General features: G+C 46.4%; 1 protein-coding gene across 1 annotated transcript; it reads right to left on the bottom strand.

The window, feature by feature from the left end:
- Window positions 1-413: 413 nt before the first annotated feature.
- Window positions 414-9,808, bottom strand: LOC143638108 (NUT family member 2D-like). Its single transcript, XM_077105619.1, has 6 exons — window positions 9,743-9,808; window positions 5,497-6,026; window positions 4,278-4,406; window positions 3,098-3,237; window positions 2,247-2,563; window positions 414-794 (listed from the first exon to the last, which is right to left on the bottom strand). Exons 1-6 carry the CDS (start codon window positions 9,806-9,808, stop codon window positions 414-416), a joined length of 1,563 nt encoding a protein of 520 aa, XP_076961734.1.
- Window positions 9,809-19,422: the final 9,614 nt, after the last annotated feature.

Here is a 19,422-nt window from a genome sequence, read left to right on the forward strand (position 1 = left end):
TCATCTAAATCTGGAAACAAGACCCAATAGATGGACACTTGTGCACCCTGGGTCCTAGCAACCCCAGTTATCACCTCTCAGTTCTCACTGCATGGAGGTGCACAGAAAACATGGCAGAAGGCAGAAGCTGGAGATTTTTTTTTTCCTACCATAGTGCCTTTATTCCCAGTTACAGTCAAACAAGGTACAGCTTCCCACCCAGGATTGAACATTGTGACCCTCCCCTCTCAGTACCTCCCCCTACCCTCTTTCTACATTTACTATACCCTCCCACTCCCTTCATTTTTCTGAGAACCCACAGGAACTGTCCTATGTGATGAAGAACCTTTGGACCTTCCAAAACAGAATGAAGCAAGGTGAGATCTTGCCTGAGGGGCAGACACCCCAGAGGCCACTGGTCAACAGGACTGTCCTCAGGGCCTCTTCTTCTTTAGGTTGCCTGATGATGTGCACTTCCTCTTCAGAGGCTGTGAGGTTTTAGCCAGCTCCAGATCCACATCTTGCCCTCCAGTGACCTGGAGGGGAGGCCCAGTGCAGGGTGTGTTTTTCATGAAGCATGTGCGTCCAGTGAGAGCACTCTTCATGGCCATGGCACCTGGAGGAGGGTGGGAGCTGAGGAGACCTCTCTGGGGAGGTGGGGCCTGGATTGCTTGATCTACTGAGCACAGGGTTTCTATTGGAGGGGCCTGGCTCTGGGACAGTTCCCAGGGCAGCAGGCGGTGCTGGGAGATAAGGAGGAAATCCAGGCTTTGGAGGTCCTCGTCCACACTGCAGCTATTGGCTGTCTTAAGTGGCTGCCAAGAAGAAGAGGATTTTCTGGGACCCACTACACTTTTGTTCCCCAGGTTTGAGGAGGAGGATCTGCGGTTTGGGGGAGGATGGTTGGAGTGAATGGTCCCCAATGAAGAAGACCCGTGACAGCCTTGGAGGATAGCAGTGTCCTTTGAACCCAGCAACTCTGGCTCGATGGTCCTGCTCCTCTTCATGACCTGGGAAGCCACCTCTGTGGACCTGTCCTCCATGCTGGCCCCTTGATTAGTGTGATGTTTCCGCTTCTCTGCACCTTGTTTTGCAGCTGCCTCGGAAGCTCTTGTGTCCTGTTGGGACATATCATGACCTTGAGGCACCTGCAAAAGTGCTTCTTCACAAGCTGAAGGAGGATATGGGCACTGGCCAACTCTTCTTCATGCATGAAATGGGCCACAGGGATCAGGACAATCATATTTCAGTGGGAAGTGGATCTGTTACTCATCTTGGTCTCATAAAAACACACTGAGTGTCTGCTGGCCACACTCCTGGGCTTCCTTTCTGCTTGATATCCTGAACCCTTTCATGGCTCTCATGTCTCTTTCCTTTTTTTTTCCCCATCGTACATCCTGTATCCTGGAACAGACTCACTCAGGGAGCCATCACAGACAGCATAATGATAACATCCTGTGGGCCACATGAGTAAGGTCCTGTGCCTTCCTCATCTACCTGCTATCCCTTGCTCCCCTCTCCACCTGTGGTAACTCCCTTTCCTGTATACTTGTGTCCCTTTGTCTCATAGTCTGCCATGTATTGCTCTGTGCCTTGGTGTCTGTTCTGAAACCCTGGTAACCCTCGTGTCTCTATCTCCTTGTTCTACCTGGTGTCCTTTTCTTCTTGTCTACCTCTTGTTTCTTCCCAACCCCTGTTATTCCTGGTGTCCCTGCACTTCTTTATCAGGTGTCCTTGCCTCTCTTCTGTATCACCTACCCCTGGTCTACTGGGAGACCTTCCTTCTGCTTTCTACCTGGTCAGTAGTGAGTCCTTCCTGCTGCTCCAGTTCTTTTGTTAGGGCCAAGATATTTACATATGGTTTGGAGGAAAGCATTTCTTGCAGGAAGCGAGGATGAATTATATTCTCTGCCTGGGATGAGAAGGAAGAGAGTGTGAGTGACCTTGGGAGGAAATGGCCCCAAGTCAGGAGGACTTCTAGGAGAAAGAGGAAGCAATAATAATCCCATGCTCATTTGCACCATGGGGTTGTTATATCCCAAGTACCAGCTACACCCATGTATGAGTGCACACGTGTGCATGCACATTCTCTCTCTCTCTCTCTGTCTCTTTCTCTTTCTCTCTCTCTCTCTCTCTCTCTCTCTCTCTCTCTCTCTCTCACACACACACACACACACACGCACAATAAATCTGAGATTCTAAGCCAGGAAACTCAATTCCATGAGTGCCAAAACCTTATATACACCAAGATTGTAGGCCCAGCTCACCTTGTTGACAAAGTTCTCATCAACATAGCTCATGAGACTTGGATCTGGGTATAAATCATCCTGTTGCTCTAGTTCTTCCTCTCCCAAGTTTGCAGCAAGCTCTTCTGTAGACAAGTAGGAGGGCTCCCACGTGGCAAAGTTCGTAGGCCCGAATAGCTCATCCATGATGTCCATGTACTCTTGGATGGCTTCAGGTGGGATCTCCTCGGGCGCCTTGTTCTCAGGCCCTTTGGTCTTGGCCACCTTGTTCCTGCGTGCCTTGGACTTGCGTGCCTTTGTCTCAGGCACCTTGGTCTCTGGTGCCTTGGTTTTGGCCGCTAATGAGCGGGCAGACCATACCTTAGTGTTGGTCTTTCTGGAGGTGCACACTAGGACCGGGAGGACCAGAGTGGTGTGTGAGTGAGGATTCCATGTTCATCCCAAACACTTGGTAGTAGGCAGGGTTCAGGGGTTCAGGGGACCTAACCTGGTATGCCATGCATGAGGACAACCTGACCCAGGAACCGAGGGATATAATAGTGCACCAGATGCAACATCTAGGAGAGTCAAGTGGGAGGACATTTGTAGTGACTGGTATTGCATGCACTCTACCCTACCGGGACCCAAGTCCCAGGCAGATCTTGTGTTGTTTCTTTGGATAGACAAGGAGAGAAAGGAGATCTGTACTTGGCCCAGTCAATACACAGTTCATAGCTGGGTGGCAGGGACCTCAGGTGTTAGGGGCTTTTTTTCTTGTAAGAGGGAATCTCCAATACTGAAGGAAAAGTTCTTATTTGGGACAACAACTTGCCTTGGCCTTTTTCACTGTTTGGACACTATCATGGACTACTGTGTGAATGTGGGTACCCTACCTGGCTGTTGGACAGCCTCAGGGACTGGAGGCCTTCGGATTTCCAGCCTCGGAGTTGCAGGAGGAGGTCGGCACTGGAAGACCCCTGACAACTGCATCCTTGGATCCTCCATCTCCTCTGCAGCCTCAAACTCCATGAACCTTGATGGGATTTGGGTAAGGCAGGCACAGGCTGAGCTGAGAATCAGGTTAGCCATACCAGGCAGGTGCTGGTGTGGGATTCTAGGCGATGGAGTATTCTAAGCTACCAGTCAGGAGCTAGTGGCAGGAATGTGGAGTTGCGTCCTGGAGTAGGTCCGGCCAGTGACAGGAGGGAGCTGCTACAAAGGAAGAACTACAGTTCTCGGGAAACACTACATCAACTAGCACCTTAAGGGAATCAGATCTGAGGGACCCAGGCAGGGCCCCTAGCTGATCCTTGTTCTGGCTCTCTCCTGTTTCTGCCAGGAGGAACGACATCATCAGTTTAGTTGTAGAAACTGGTCAGGGATGTGATTTATATCAGGGAACACCAGAGGTCCTGACCCAATTCAGGGGTACCGAGGCTGGGACCTTGGGCCCTGAAAGGATCACCTGGGAGACCAAATTACAGGCAGAGTCATGTGGAAGTGAAAGCTAAGCTGAGAACATTGGGTTTCTTCCAAGGAGGGTGGGTTCTTCCCTTCCCTTGTTAGAAAGGCTGGGATTACATAGAGCAAAGGCTGTAAGGACCAGAGACATGTCCTGGGGCCACCTGAGGTGGTGGCTGGCCCTGACAATGCACTCCCCACCACCACCCTCTTCTGGAACATCAGGTTGAAGTAGTGGCAACTTTGATGAGTTATAATGGACCTCACCCTAGAAAGAGGTACCAGTTCCCAGGCAGGTGGCCCGAGTGAATCTAGTGCAACTTTTCCCCTCTGCAGAGCCAGCAAAGCAGCAGCAGACCCTCTGGCTGGGCTGGTACCTCCTCCCCATCCTGACCCTGAACCTCAAGGCAGAGTTGGAATCAAGAGTATGGAGCCTGGAGTTTCTGGGATTGTTGCCGAGAGAATGCCCAGGCCTCAAGCTAGAAGGAGCCACTATTTGGAGAGCTAGATGCCTCGGAGCCAAAACATAGGTAGGTGACAGTCTGTACCAGACCTTGCTGTGCAAACCATGATCCCCCATCAGTAGGCTCTGGGCCTTGAAAACTGGCTCACTTTTCTGCAGTCTCATAGAAGACCATCCGATCAAAGTTGCTGGTGCGCTGCCATTCCTGCAAACCCTTCCTCAGGCCCTCTTCCATGGTCATGGTGGGCTCTCGTCGGGACAGAGACCGAAGCACTGGGCTGGAATTCATCAGGATCAGTGTCCACAAGGTCACCCTCCTTTATCAGTAGACCAACAACCTAATTTCCTACCTTTGTTTTATTTGCCCCATGATGTTCAACTCAAAGTATTGACATTGGGACTCCAGGATACTTATACAAAAGTTTAACACCAAGGGCTGCATTGACCAGCATGATTGTGATTGGATTCCTCAAATATGATTGAGGTGTACTATGTGATGAATGTTTTTGTCCCCCAACATTCACCTGTTGAAGCCCTAACCCCCAATGGAATGGTATCTGGACACTGCATTTAGTGCTTAGAAGGTTAGATGAGATCCTGAGGGTGGCGCCTCATGAGGGCATTAGTGTTCTTCTGGGAGAAGGAGGAGACACTGTGAGGACACAGGTGAGCCAGCTGTCTTTTCAAGCAAGGAGAAGAGAGAGCAATCATGGGATTTTAGGTCAGTTACCCTTTACCTGGGAATCCTGACTAAAGAACTGTGAGAAAGGAATGCCTTTTTGATTTTTCACAAATTTTCCATAGCATCATGGTGGCCCAGCTGACTGAAGACAGGGCACAGAATGGCCTGGGAGCAGTTACAAACTGGGGCAAAGTTGAACATGCCCATGCAGTATCCAAAGACAGCTTCCCCTCGAGTGTGACATCACCAGAGGGTCCTGATCAGGAGTTCATGACAATGTGTATGGGTAGCCATAGATTTCTGTGTTGGAGCCAGCACCACTAAACCCACTTGTGGTTGGGATGTCCCTGGTGCTGAGAACAATCAGGTCTATGGTGGAAGGTGAAATGACTGGGGGAGGCATGGAGTCAGAGAGCCAACTTCGATTCCTGGCCCACATTACCCCCAGGAACCTCCTCTGACCTTGAGTCCTCCATGTGATGGTGATGATCATTGGAGACAAAGATTGCCTGCACTCACAGGGCTGTGATAGGCACCGGACATAAGGCACGTTTCATTCCCTGGTCTCAGCTTGTCCCCTCACCCTCAGGACCTTTCGTCCATTCCCCTACATCCCAGCCTCCTCTTTCCAACCCATGCTTTTCCTCCTGACAGAGCTCAAGGGGGAGCCTGAGGAGAACACTCACATGAGGAAGCAGGAAAGTGCTTCCACATCAGGAGTCTGAGGAAGTTGCCTGCGGACCAGGGTCTTGAAGCGCTGCCAGCGCCGGAAGTTCTCATACACGCTGGGAGGTCTGCTGGAGTCATCTAGTGGCACTGCAGCTGGGAAGGTGGGTAGTGTGCCCTCCCCGTACACTGTACCTGGCCATTGGCGTGCATTCATTGGGAACATGATGGGGGCCATCTGGGCAAATGGTCGTGGTGCTGGAGGGTGAAGGCCCAGGTGCCAGTGGATCCCATAGTTTTGAATCCCTCCACTGTCTGAGGCAGGTACAGTGGTCCTCAGGGCAGAAGGTGCTGTGAGGAATGGAGCAGGATGCTCCACACCCCCACAGAAGGCCCCTGGGGCCCTCCAGTTGAGGGGTGTCTGAGTGTGGATAATGTTCTGAATATGAGGAGGCCCCACTGGCCTCAGTTGTGGCCCATGTTTTCCAAAGGTGGACAGCCCTGGCACATATGACTGTCCAGGGTAAGTGGACAGCACTAGAGGGTTACCCTGGGAGATAGGTGCAGTCACCCTTGGTGCCAGGGGCAACTCCCAGAATGGCTGGTGTGTTGGCACAGGGGCAGCTGGAAGAAAGGGTAGGCCCCTGAATGCAGACATGTGGGCACCAGGATTGAAGTTCATGCCTGGTCTCCGTGATGCAGATGCTGTGGAGGCAAAGCAAAGCAGAGAATGGGGGAGGGAAAATGACAGCAGGATTGAGGACCCCCAGTTTCTTACTCAGTGGAAATCTGCGAACAAATGCTCACAGCTCAGGGCCCTTGGAGAGGGAAATTGTGCAGTTTGCAAAAGTCCCTGAGTGAGTTTCATGTTCCGTTCCTTTAGTCGTAGTTCTACCCAGAGAAATCTCATTTTCAGTACACCAGGATTCCCAGTTGACTGTGACACCTCAGCTTTTTCTGATTCTGAGAGGCCCCTTGTGCATCCTTTTCAGACACTCCATTGGCCTCCTAGGTGACTCCCTAGAAATGGATCAACTTGACTCTATTCAGTGGCACCATGCTCCTCCTCATTCTCACCAACAGGAAAGGGACCTTCTCCAGGGCAGATGCCGGGACTTTAGGGTCACTTGTGAAGGTGACAGCTTCTAAACCTATTCCCCCATCACCTCCTCAGCCTTCCTTTTGCTAATACTCCTTCTATACCCCTCCACTTTATTCCTAGGCATCCACACACAAACAAGAAACACCTGATTTAGATCTCTGCCTAGCTAGAGGCTGAGGAATTCTGTAGTTCACCCAGGAGCACATCCTGCCCAGCATGTGGGTGCTTCTCCCAGCACTTCCCACACCAAACACGAATGGGGGACAGATCCTGGCCATCTGTGATCCTAGTGCTCACTGGTTGCTGCCATAATGCAGGGAGCTCCTTTCCCAGGGAAGAGGTCTATGTGATAGACACTGAGTCCCGGAGATCCTCTCCTGGGCTGACCAGCAAAGGTTACTGAGGTTTATGAAGTTGATGGGATGGTGAGGATTGGGGTTTTCCAGAGGTTTTCACAGACACTGGTCATTTTTTTATTGGGCCTGGGAATTAGAGCCATTCTGATGTCCTTTTCTTTTGCACTCCTAATAATGGGAAGGAAAGTGTCCCAGAGACTCAGGCCTGCACCAGCTGCTACCTGTAGCAAGGTTGTTGGGAGCACATTCCTGTTCACCAGGACATTATGCTGAGTGAGGTCAAAGAATGGGAGGTGTACCACACTTCAACACTTGCATGTATCAATCAGGACAGCTGCCTAAGTTCCAATGACAATATGAGTAGAGCCCCTTCCTAACTGTGTGCTAGTCTCCTTCCTGTCTTCAAAAGAACCCAGTCATCTTCAAACGTGATCCTGGAAAATGAAGAACACCCCACATGTGCTCCCTTATCATGGAGTACCAACCAAACCATGAAGATAAGCAAAAGTCTTCTGTGTTGTCTTGAAAACAATGAGCTGAGGCTACACACACAGAGTGTGAAAGTGATAACGATTCAGAAGATCCCCCAGAGGCCCAAATCTATGTTGGCTAAGGTTTTCTGGGTTCCCTGCCCTTCTGGAATCAATGACACCTGCTGTCTGAAAGGAAGGAGAAGTTTTCCTGGGCAGGAAGTCTGTGAGGGACCCTGGACTATGGCAGTTGGAGTGCCCTGCAGCCTCACCCACAGAGACTATATCGCACTGCATCTGTGGTCATTGAGATCCCCATTGGGCAGTTTTCTAGCTAAGAACACTTCTGACCCCTGCCCACTTATGATCTGAGACTCCCAGTCAGTCCCCTCAGAATGATATCCCAGGCAGCTTCCATGTGTCTGAAGAATGGACACAGGGCTCAGCATCTTGACTCCAGGAAGGCCTCACTGGGACCCCATCTGTGACTGCCTAAAAAACCATGCAGTGACCTGTGTCCATTCTACAAGGAATCAATCCCGTGGCCTCTCTCCTTTCTGCTGACCCAGTGTACTTCCCCGGATTAGTCTGGACCTGGGTCTTAGGAGCCCTCCTCCCCATGAGCAGTATCAGTCTTCCCAGGGCTTCCTGGGCCATGTCAAGTGTATTGTCTAAGGCTCTTTCCTTCCCTTACTTCTGTTCAATCAGTTGACCACAGGGTAAGTGCTCCATTCTTACTCCCAAGGGTTTTTGGAGTGACTGCCCTCAGATAACAGACCCCTGACTGTCCAGGCTCACCTCCTTCTGAAGGCCAGGCAGGACACCTGACACAGTGTCTCACAGTCTCCACAGTGGGAAACGTCAGTACAGGACCCAGAGAGTGACCTGTCTGTAACAGATGCTCAGGGTCCAACTGAGCCAAACTGGCCAAAGTTTAAATGTAAACCACAGTGGAATGTTGGATCCAGACATTCTGTAGCGGGGGAGGGGCCAAGGAGAGCTGGCCTGGGTGGAGGGGGGGCTGGGCAGACATTCCAGGAAGAGCTCTAATAGGTATAGAAGAACTTTGAGTTCCCTTCAGGCAATTCAGGGGTGACACAAGTGGTGTGTGCCTCCGGGTCATTTTGAAGTAGTTTCTAAAATCCACAGGAGAGGGGTGTGACAGGTGACCCTCTCTTTCAACAACCAAATTGTCTTTGCTTCCAATGATGGGCAGGACCAGTGAAGCATGGCTCTCCTGAGCCACAAAATCACCGGTATACACAGTCAATACTCTAAAAAACTGTGGGGTATGGATTGTGTTTTACGTATAAAGTGTTTTTTTCTTGTTGTTTTTGTTGGTGATGATTTTTTCTTTCTCCCATCCCTGGCTTGCAAAACACACACTTTGGTGTTCATGAAATATTAACACCTTATTATAAGTCTTTTCAATAAATGGCAGGAGGGGGGCAAACCATGATATTCAGGCACTAAAAAGAAGCTTCTTTCATTCTTTCTTCCCTTGTTATTTCTTTTGAAGCATTGATATAAAATATGCAGTGCAGAAAACTCTGTTCTCATTCCACAGGTTTTTTAAATTTTTTAAAAAATAATCCTACGCTGTAATGAATGCTGGAGACCAGATTTTCAAAGCAAATTTTATTTGCTAAACCAAGGTCGAATTCAGGGCCTTGTATACTCTTGGTCAGTGCTTTGCCACTGAGCTTCAGCCCTTACCCATGCAATCAGTTTGCACTGCTTCAAACTGCTAGACCACAGGTGCTCATATGATAACACTAGTCAAATTCAATTTGTGCAAACTGGCCATGGGAAGGAGCACAGGGTAGAGCGCTTCCTTAGCTTCCAAGGACTGCAGCAGGGTGGTCTCTACTGTAGGCATGAGCAGTTTGTAACTGCGAAGATCACTTTGTCATTTCAGGCGCTCCCACTGAAAGAAGGACCAGCCCAGACGCTCTTTTTGGGGAGCCTTCTTGCCAGAGACACCTTGCAGGCTTCCCTACCCATTTCTTCCTCCTGCAGGGCCACGGGTGTCCCTCCTGCATCCCTGGCGCCTGAGCACATGCTTGGATGGAAGGGCGCGCGCACAGGCTGCCATGCAAAGGCTCCAACGTCCATTGGGGCTCCTGCTGGGAAAGGCACAGGCGCGAGCACAGACAGCAGGTTCCCAAGGCCAGCGGGCCTCCCATGGTGGCATCCAGACTCAGTCCCATAAGCCTCTAGGTACTGGACCCGCGAACCTCTTCTGTTCCCACTATGTCCCTGCCCGTTCCTCTGGCCCCTGTGCCTCGCCAGGCAGCCCAGGCCCGGCCTTGCCTCCCCAGGGATGCAGGCCGCTCACAGCAGGCCTGGCAGTGAGGGGTGAGATGGCCAGTGCGGCGCCCACGTGGAAGCATCCTCCATCCATGTCCCTTGCAGCCTGTGTGAAACCCGGCTCCAGGGCACCTGTTTGGTGCCTGAGAAGCGCGGTCCTGGTCAGCAGGTCTGAGGCTCCTGTAGGTGTCTGACAAAGTGGTGACTGTCATCTTCTTGTTCCGCCTGAAACCTGTGAATGTTGGGGACACTGTCACCTGGCATCCGGGTTGTTAGCTGAAGGATGCTTATTTCCCTGTCCTTAGCAACTTTGCAGAAGGGAACACACTGAGCCAAGTGTGCTGAGTCTGCTGTAGTCACCCCGTGATTGAAGGGTCATCGTAGGTGGGCTGTTGGGGGGCTCGTCTGGACAGAGCACCTAAATGATGATGGGAGAACCGGGTGACCACAAGTCGTGTGCAATAAAGAGAGTCATGTTGTCTTATTAATTTGTGGTGCTTGTATATGGCGGCAGTGAAGTTGATGATATGGTCTCACCTATGCGTTGGTGGGCTGTTGGGGGCCCCTGTGGATATTTCTGGGTGCCAGGAAGTTTTCCATCCGTTTTGATAGGCGTGAGATCACGGGGTGGTTATTTGGGTGAGAACATGAGACGCTGCGCTGGTCCTGGAGGGTTAGTAGGGGTTCAGAGGGCTCTGGTTGTTTTCGCTGTTCCTTTGATGGGGTGGTGGGGTCCCTAATGTGTTGATGTGCATTCGTAATTTGGATCTTGCTCTGTTTCGACTGCCTGACGAGAATGTGGTATGTGTTCAGAAGTGTGGGTCAGATGAAGTGGTGATGGTCATCTTCTTGTTCTGTGTGGATATCGGAGATCAAGGGAAAGTCAGCTCTGGTTTTTGTAATATTTTACTTGTGGTGGTCTTGTACATATATATAGTTTTCCCAAGAACACACCCTGGGGAGTTTGGATACATATGTGTTTGCATATGGGCTATGTTACGGAAGGCATTTGGGTAGTTTTCTCTGCACTTGCAATGTGATTATTATAGTTGGGAAATGGAGGAGGGATATTTGTACATTCTGGACATCATGTTTTGGTACAAGGGATTTTGAATAAATTTCATTTTTATTACCCATGCACATGTACTTGAGTGTGTGAAGGCTGGTCAGTTACTAATTTTGTGGAGCAGTAGGATGAATATATTCATTGTGTGGTGTGCAGATGGCAGGCTTCTGCATTTGGGAAGACAGAGTTATTTCTTCATATTTGGGGTGTGTGAGCTTGTATATGAAGATGAGATACCTATGGAGAGTTACTTGCGTATTGAGTTTGTATTAACTACCCCACCTCAGGTGTGTGTGTGTGTGTGTGTGTGTGTGTGTGTATTTGTCTTGAAGTAGTAGCAATAGTTGTGAAGAGGAAAAATATTTAGGTGTCTGTTAGTAGATATACTTTAGGGACATGGCAATTGATGTCTGATTCCTGGGGCCTTATATGTATGAAGTAGATGAGACCCCCCCGACAGTGAAAGGTAATCTGTTTTAATCAAAGTCCACTGAGTGGATATAGGAATTCCCACCCCATGCCCAAAACAAAAACTTTCACAGTAACATTTAACTGGTGTTTGGCCCAAACTGCTGGGTATTTGTGCCTAGCCAAATCAGTACATGGAATTAACTATTACAGTAACATTGAATAATCTTTTTTATAGAATCCAACATGTCTCAAGGTGGACAAGCAGAAAATTAAGTTTGGCTGAAACAATTTTCAGAGAAGTTCAGGAAAGACAGTTATGATATGTGCCTGAGAAGCAGAGAACTGACTGATAAACTGAACTACTACCACTTGGAGTTGGCTCTCTCTTCCACCCTCTCAAGAAATGTGCTTACCCCTCCCAAAGAGATAACAACCAAAGTGTTCATTCACTGCCAGAGTGTAGTCAGAATCCCATATCTCTGTATGATTCACACCAGTCCACATGTGAGACCCAGTTTGACCTTGCTTAAGTCACAGCTGTGAATTCCAAATACCAGCATACAGTGTTAGGCATATGCATCCTGATGTAGGAAGTATAGAATGAGGTATGTGTTATGATTTGGATCTTAAATATCCACGAAAGGTCTACAAACATTTCCTCATAAGCTTCTGGCAATATTGAGAGGTGATGAAACAGTAGGCGGTGGGTCCTACTGGAAGGAGGTTGCATGGTCGTGGACATGCCCTTGAGGGGGATATTGGGACCCTGGCCTCATGCTGTCTACTTCCCAGCTGCCATGAGGTGAGCAGCATTACTCCAATATGTGATCTCTGCCATGATGTTCTGCCTCCAGGGAGTCTCCAGAACCATGAAGCTGACCAAGTATACATAGAAAGAAATCTCTGAAATGTTCAGTCAAAATAAAGTTTTCTTCCTTGTAATTGGTTTACCTTACATATGCTTTCAAAGCCACAGAAAGATGACTAATGTAATGAGATAGATTAAAGATCAAAATGCCTGCTCTATAACACTCCTTACATATTGCAGGGCAGATAATTTAATGGTATCCTTTAGGAAGTGGAGTTTATTACTCAATTTGACAAGAGTTCTTTCACATTGTTGTTTATCTCAATTTTTGTAGGGCTCTTGGGTTTTTTGTCTGAGAAAACTTTCTGTTGTCATCTTGGATTTTCCTTTTTTTAAGTTTTTTTTTTTTTTTCCTGTAGATGCCGATGGACATGATTTATTTGTTTGTTTGTTTGTTTGATTTACACTTATGGCTCAAACCCAGGGCCTCACACATCCTAGACAAGCACCCTGGCACTGAGCTACAACCCCAGCCCCTTGGCCTTTTCTTAAGTAGACATTGAACAATATGCCCTTATCTTTCTTAGAGTAATTAGGTTTCTCATCCAGAGTCTTGCATCTAGATAATTGGGAATACAAGTGTTGTTTTAAGTCTCAAAGATATTTGAACCCAGACTGGGCACTATTTTGATAAATATTTTCTCACAAACAATTTTCTTAATTCCTACAGTTATTCCTTAATCACTCTCCCTGATTCCATGTCATGCCCATGGTAACCAGAAATAAATTCCACCCCAGAAAGCCACTATTCTATTGAGCAAGTCATTCATGATACAGCCAGTAAACAATATTCACCCTTGTAATTTGAATTAAAACACATATATGTGTATAAGTAGACATATGAATCTATACATACATATGTATATATGTATGTGTGGTATCATATGTGAAGTACAGATAACACTGAAAGTGTAAACAAGAACCACAAGATGTAATAGAGCTTTGTTTCAAGGAATAAGGGAAAGTAAATAAGGAAGAATTGTCAATATACAGAAGAGGGCCCTGAGGCCTAGATTCAGAAGTAAGCACAAAGTGCACTGCTGCAAGAAAATGTGGCCTTCTCCAGGTAGATGTAGGCTGATGTGGTGATGTGCAGAGGGGACATTATTTGGAAGAACTGAAGAACTCTCAGATGAGTAAACCTGCATGAACACTTGTTTGGGCTGCTTACAGAGGAAGTTGTTCTCTTAGTGCCCTTTCTGCATGTTGTTCACCCACTAAGCATTAAAACCTACATATCCTGGTATATATGGGGCAGGAATCAAATTCAGAATTAGCATCAGGAGAGAAGACGTTCTCAAACATCTTAGGCTTCTTTGGATTAAATTTGATGCAATCACAAATAGGCAGAGTACAACTAGCTCCCTTAGTATTAGCAGTTCTGTGGTTGGAGTACCAGTGGCTCTCAGATTATAGCATTAGCAGGCCTCCCCATATGTTCCTGGCACCCTGAGACAGCAACTTTCTATCATGGAAAGCCATCACCAAAGTGCTTCAAAACTTCATACATCTTTAAACCTCTTGAATTCAGTAAAGAGAGATAAGTATTTATGCACTGTTTTATGATGTCTTAATGTGTCATTTCCGTATTACATCATGTGAAATGCAACACTAGACAACCTTTCTCACACTGCACAATTGTCTTTAGAATTCATGAAAATGCAGGGTTGTGAGTTGAAGTTTTATCTCAGAGGTGTGTAGAGCACTCACCTAGCATGCATGAGGCACTGGGTTTGATCCTCAGTACCACATGAAAATAAAATGAAGATATTGTGTCCATCTGTAATTAAAAAATAAATATTCTAAAAAACGCATGTAGCTAGTCAGAAATTGTTTTGCACTTGGAAATTCCATTGGTTCAATTTCACTTTTTCCTGAGTAAAAAATATTTATTGTCTTTATTAATTGGAAGGAGAACCAATACTATTGGTCAAGTTTATGCTAATTGGGGTTTGGAAAAGTTGTGCAGTGGGCATCCCCACTGTGGGCAGGATTTGTTGCAGAAGGATAGCAGATCGGCCTGCCTCAGCTCACTTTGGTTTTGGCCTGCCAGGCTCAGGTCTTCCTGAGGCAGGGGTAGAAGAGTCAAGGTCAATTAGATGGACTTATCAGAGGTTTGAGAGGCATTAGAAAAAATGGTACCAGTGTCAAGAAAGAAATTAATTTTCCGTTCCTTGACAGTCAAGGTCATCCTGGGCTCCTGTACAGAAATAAAACAGTCTGAATAGTTGGAACCTAAGAAGGATTCCCTAGGACCCATCATTCCTATTGTTGGACTGTTTGAAGTGAGGGATTTGTCCACTGGTCTTTGCCTGTGTGCGTATTCTAACCACCTGTGATTCACTTCAGTGACAGGTTAGGGTGTTGGTGGCATTGCTCTGTTTCATGGGCAGTCTTTCTTGTAATGTCCCTCTTGGCCTCAGTTCTAGTCAGCTAAGTTTGGAGCAATACCACTCTGGGGACCTTGTCTACTGGACTTAGCCATCTGTAGGGCTGTCATAAGGGCAGTTCCCTTTCTTTTGTTCTCTCTCTCTCTCTCTCTCTCTCTCTCTCTCTCTCTCTTTCTTTCCTCTCTCTCTCCTCATCTTCTTCCTCCTCCTCCTCTTGGTCATGATTGTAAAACACCCAAGTGGCATTTTTTAAGAGACTATCTAAAGTGTTGTCTCCGTTTTGCAGTTGATTTTGTAATTTTTTCCTAATGATTATGAATTTGTTTTTCAGGTTGTTATGCTGGGGAAACAGGGGACATTGTGGTATATTTCATTAATGCTTCCCTGAGGTTTTCTGAAATGTTTGTGGAAGTTTCTGCATTCTCCAGATTGTTTGGAATAATTTGGAGATTTAGTATGGGTTTTCCTAAAGCCCTGTACCACACAATTCTGAAAGTACTTTCCCTTCCATTGCCCCATGTGACCATCTGTATCCCATTTTTGATCCTCCTAGAGAACTGCCTATTGCTTTGTTGGCTATGTTTCTTCTGAGTCCATTTCGGTTAGAAGGAGAAGGCCTCCTGGGACTTGCACTATATATCATTCATCCCCAGAGGATTCAGCCACCCATAAAGCATCCTAGTGTTCAGTGCTAGAGAGAATTTGGTTCATTAACATCATTATGTCTTTCCAAGGTAGGTCCAAATTTGGTTAATGCCATAAAATATCTCTGTAGATTTATCAAGGTCATCCTGGAATCTTTCTACGTCACTCTTAATTTTTCTCAAGTCTTGCAGAGAAAAGTGACGTGTATTATAATGAGTCTTTTGGGACTCTTTCCTATGACTTGTAGGTATAGGAAGGAGCTGAAGTGCATTCCTCCTGATTTTCTATTTCCTCAGGATGTTGGGGCTCTGTTGGCAAACCCTGAGTAAGGAGGGTATAAGTGCTTAGAAAAAGGCTTTTCTGTATTTGATCCTTCTCTAAGAGAAACTGCTTTCCATTTTAGCCTTTCCTGTTATATTTGCCATTATACTCATACTTAGAGCCAGTAAAGTTCTATTCTATTTGCTGAAAACATTGGTGCTAATATAGCTTGAGAATCTTTGGATTGCATTTTTTTAGTGTAGCCAAAGGTGAAGAATCTAATTTACATTGGTTGCATAATTTTGGGTTGTGTCTTCAGGAAGAAGGAAAAAAAGCTTGTTATGTATAGGGTACCTGGCCACTTTTTTCTCCCTTTTACAATTTATGTTTAAGTGTAAACTGGATTACAGTTTATACTTGCCTCAGGAGGCTATTTTTCCACATCCTCCAGGTGGTATTCAGGCCAAGATGGGCTCAGAAAAATACCAGACACTTCATTAGGGTCTGAGTGTCAAAGAAATACCAATGTTTCAAAATACTTCTTCAGGAGTCGGGTGCCAGGTGGAGTATAACCCATCTAAAAGACAAAGGGGAAGAAGACCTCCTTTGGCATCCCTCCATTGTCATATTGAGGTATCCCTCAGTGCCATGTGGACCTGAAAGCCATGAATGACCACCCTTTGAATCCTGCTAGGTGGAGTAGTTTCTCTTAGCACCACAAAGTACTATGATCCTCAAGACATGTGTGACCACATTCTGAGGCCTTCATAACATATTAGTTGTGCTGACCAATGCATTATTCAAAATTCCTTTCCTGTGTCATTTCCCTCTTAAAAGGAGTGATCTTCTGTTTTTCTGTACTGTTTGGCCATACAATGTGGAGGCAGTATACACAGAGTTACATGTCCTTGAGGATCCTAGTTATTATGCTAAAAGAGAGCCATGTCCCTCTAGGTTAAGTGCCCTAAAGGAGATTCTAGTCTTTCCTAATATATTTGTTATCATACTCATTCTTAGGGCCCTTAAATTCCTGTTGTATTAGCACAAACATGAAATCTAATATGGTTTAAGAGACTTTGAATTGTGGATTGTCATGCTGTGTCTCCTTCTTTTTGGGTTCTGAGCACCAGAATCCCCTCCATGCTGTGGGGAAAAAAAAAGTTTCTTGGCTCTCTCCCCTGGTGGAGGCAAAGTTATCTGAAGTCTAGACTAGGAGAAGGATGAACTGGCAGGGTTCTTCTCTGAACAGGCAGGGTTTGGAAACCCAGAGAATGGGACCTTGGTCCTGAGTGAAGCTCACCAGAGACAGCATGGGATTTGGGTCCTAACAGGTGCACTAAGGATTGAAAATTCCTCAAAACCTCATTCATGTGTTCTATTGAAACAATTGGGGTTGAAATGAGTATAAGAAATCAGAATCTACATGATGTTTACAGCGCATGTGTGAGAGAGACACAGAAAGGAAAAGAAGGGAAGAAAACTGGAGCAATAGACAATGTGGCTCACCCTCTGGGGATTAGTGTCTTACTGTTTTTCAAAGACCTTGGATCAGACTAAGACATTGTGTTAGGATCCAAGATACACCAGGTAAGGGACCCCTTCCCACCATTGAGTCCAGTCAGTCTTAAAGTGGAAAAAAAAGCAAACACTTAATGGATCCATTGATCTGTTGTATTCCTCAGAGAGAGGTTGAAGCTGAGCTTGACCAACATTCCTACTTTAGTGACAAAAGATATTGAACAAGCCTCCTCCAGTAAGTCTGACACTTGTGGCTTCAGACTAGCGGGTGCTCTACTGAATTTTAGATGGGTGACAGACATTAATTATTTTTGAAAGAGAGAGTTATTTCTAAAAGGAGTATAGAACTCCAGAAATGAAGGAGACAGTTTGTTGCTCCATTTCAGTCACCCTCCATAGAAGCCCCAATTTGGGCACAGAAAGAAGAATCTTGATTTTCTACCCCTGTTAGCAGGTGAAACTGGGTTTTTTCTGCTTCCGCTGGCAGGTTAAGTCTCTGTGAAGTGCAGTTTTCTGCAGCTAAGAATTTGTGCTCCTCTCAAAGGTGGGTTATACACTTCTATATAAATGCAGAACCCAGTGGCTCGCCATCAATTCCTTTTCCTGGCATCTTTCTTGCAAATTCAAAGAATGAACTCTGCAGACCAGGAAGAGTGAGTGTAACAGTAGGATTTATTGAAGAACATGTATCGAACTCCTGCAGTGCAAGAGGGGACCTGATAGCTGGCTTTCTCTGACCAAGTGTGCTAGTCTAGGGGTTTATATTGCCCTTGCATCACTGTGATGTGTCCAAGCTTATGCTGGTAAGGCTCTGGAAAAAGACAAATGCTATTGGTCCCAATTTATGCTAACTAGCATTTGGAAAAGCACTAACACTATGATTTAGCCCCAATCTCACTCTGTATTTCCTCACTTTCATTTACTGTATGCTTTGGGAAAAAAGAATTTGAGTCATTGAATTGTGCATGCTTAGTGTTGTGTCAGGAACTTCAGGGCCTGTGTACAGTGTGCTTCTGCAGTGGCCATCACCCATGTGTGTAGGTGGGGATCTTGCAGGGTGATGGATCAGCTTGCCCCAGCTCACCTCAGTTCTTGAATGATGCTCCAACGTAGGTGGTCCATCACTCCCCTGTTTTCTAAAATTGTTATCAGTGATCTGTAGGATGCTTGTCTGGCTTGCCATCTGGGGAGTAATGACAACAGGCAGAATGTATCTTGACTGTGTTGTTAGCTGAAGTTTCAAAGGGGGCCATGACTTCTTTCCCTGGAAAACAAGCCTTGTCCACCTATGCAGGAAGCTTTTTGTGATGCTGAATATTTCTTCAGCCTGGATATCTAGCCTCTTCCACAGGATCAGAAATAAGCTATCTAAGTAAAATGCCATCCCCATTGCCAATTCTAGAAAATTCTATGATGGTTTAAAAGACGGAAGGCTCCAAACATCTCTCTTACATGAGACAGAAGAGAAAGGGCCAACACTTTCCAAGAGGCATTTAAAGAAAACTTTTGGGGCTTGGGTTGTGTCACAGTGATAAAATACTTGCCTAGCATGTGTGAGGTCCAGAGTTCAATAACCTGTACCACCAAAAATACAAAAAGGAAAGAAAAACATTGGTTTCCCTGTCTTTGACATTCATGGCTGTCCCAATTATGTCACTGTGACCTAGAATTATATTTGGTCAAAGTATATTTGAGATCACTCCATCCTTCAATCTCTTTCAATGATACCACCATTTTGAATCTCGTTATCCTTTTTCGGTCTGCTGTATGAGGAGCCTCTTCCTACCCATACCACAGGGAAGTCCCATGGTTTCCTGGAAGGATACTGTGTGTGCTTGAGCCCACCTTGTTTTTCTTTTTAAGTAAATGAGCTTCCTTCCCAATCTCCTTATGCAAAAAGTGCCTGTAACACTTACCCTTGTGGTGCAGCATAACTCCTACTGAGGCCTCAAGTACATTGTTATATTCAACCTATGCATGCCTTTTATCTCAAGTAGAGCAGGTAGAGCTGATTTTACTAAGAACTGGTTACAGGAAAGGCTGCTGGCACTGAAAGCAGACCTGGAAGGTCACCCTGAGGACAGTTATGAAAGAGAATGACAGAGAGCAATGGAGAGCTGCTAAGAGCTACTGGGTCTGGTTGTTGAAAGAGTTCCAGGGAACTCTCAGTAGCTACTCGCTCCTCCTGTCAGAAACACAATGGCAGAGCTGCTCTCACTGGACACTGAGGGTCACTGTCATTCACTCTTAGGGGTGTGAATGCTAAGATCTGGGATATGTTGGCCCTGGAAACTCAGAACGGATAATATTAAGGGAGGTGCACTTTTCCTATTTGTGGATGCTCTCCAGATGGATGTTTGAATCCTCAGCCAATTGGTAACAGAGATGGTTAGGGGACACAGTTCATGAAGGGATGTACAGAGAAGGCCCCTTAAAGTAACTGAGGCTATGTAAACAACATAATGACTGGGTTTCTGTTAAGCTTTTGTTCTGTTTTTCTTCCAGCATCAGTGGAAGGTGCAGGCTAAATATGGAGGCAAGGGCTTGGC

Source organism: Callospermophilus lateralis, chromosome 17 (genome assembly GCF_048772815.1).
Source record: "Callospermophilus lateralis isolate mCalLat2 chromosome 17, mCalLat2.hap1, whole genome shotgun sequence".
NCBI classification, from domain to species: domain Eukaryota; kingdom Metazoa; phylum Chordata; class Mammalia; order Rodentia; family Sciuridae; genus Callospermophilus; species Callospermophilus lateralis.

What these genes read in the sequence shown, in the direction of transcription:
- LOC143638108 (XM_077105619.1), bottom strand. Translation starts at nt 9,808, where the DNA reads ATGGATGGAGGATGCTTCCACGTGGGCGCCGCACTGGCCATCTCACCC. An exon ending in CCCTCACTGCCAGGCCTGCT is followed by an intron (nt 6,027 to 9,742) that starts GTGAGCGGCCTG and finishes CCTATCTCCCAG; the next exon opens with GGTAACCCTCTAGTGCTGTC. An exon ending in ATGAGAACTTTGTCAACAAG is followed by an intron (nt 795 to 2,246) that starts GTGAGCTGGGCC and finishes TCTTCTTGGCAG; the next exon opens with CCACTTAAGACAGCCAATAG.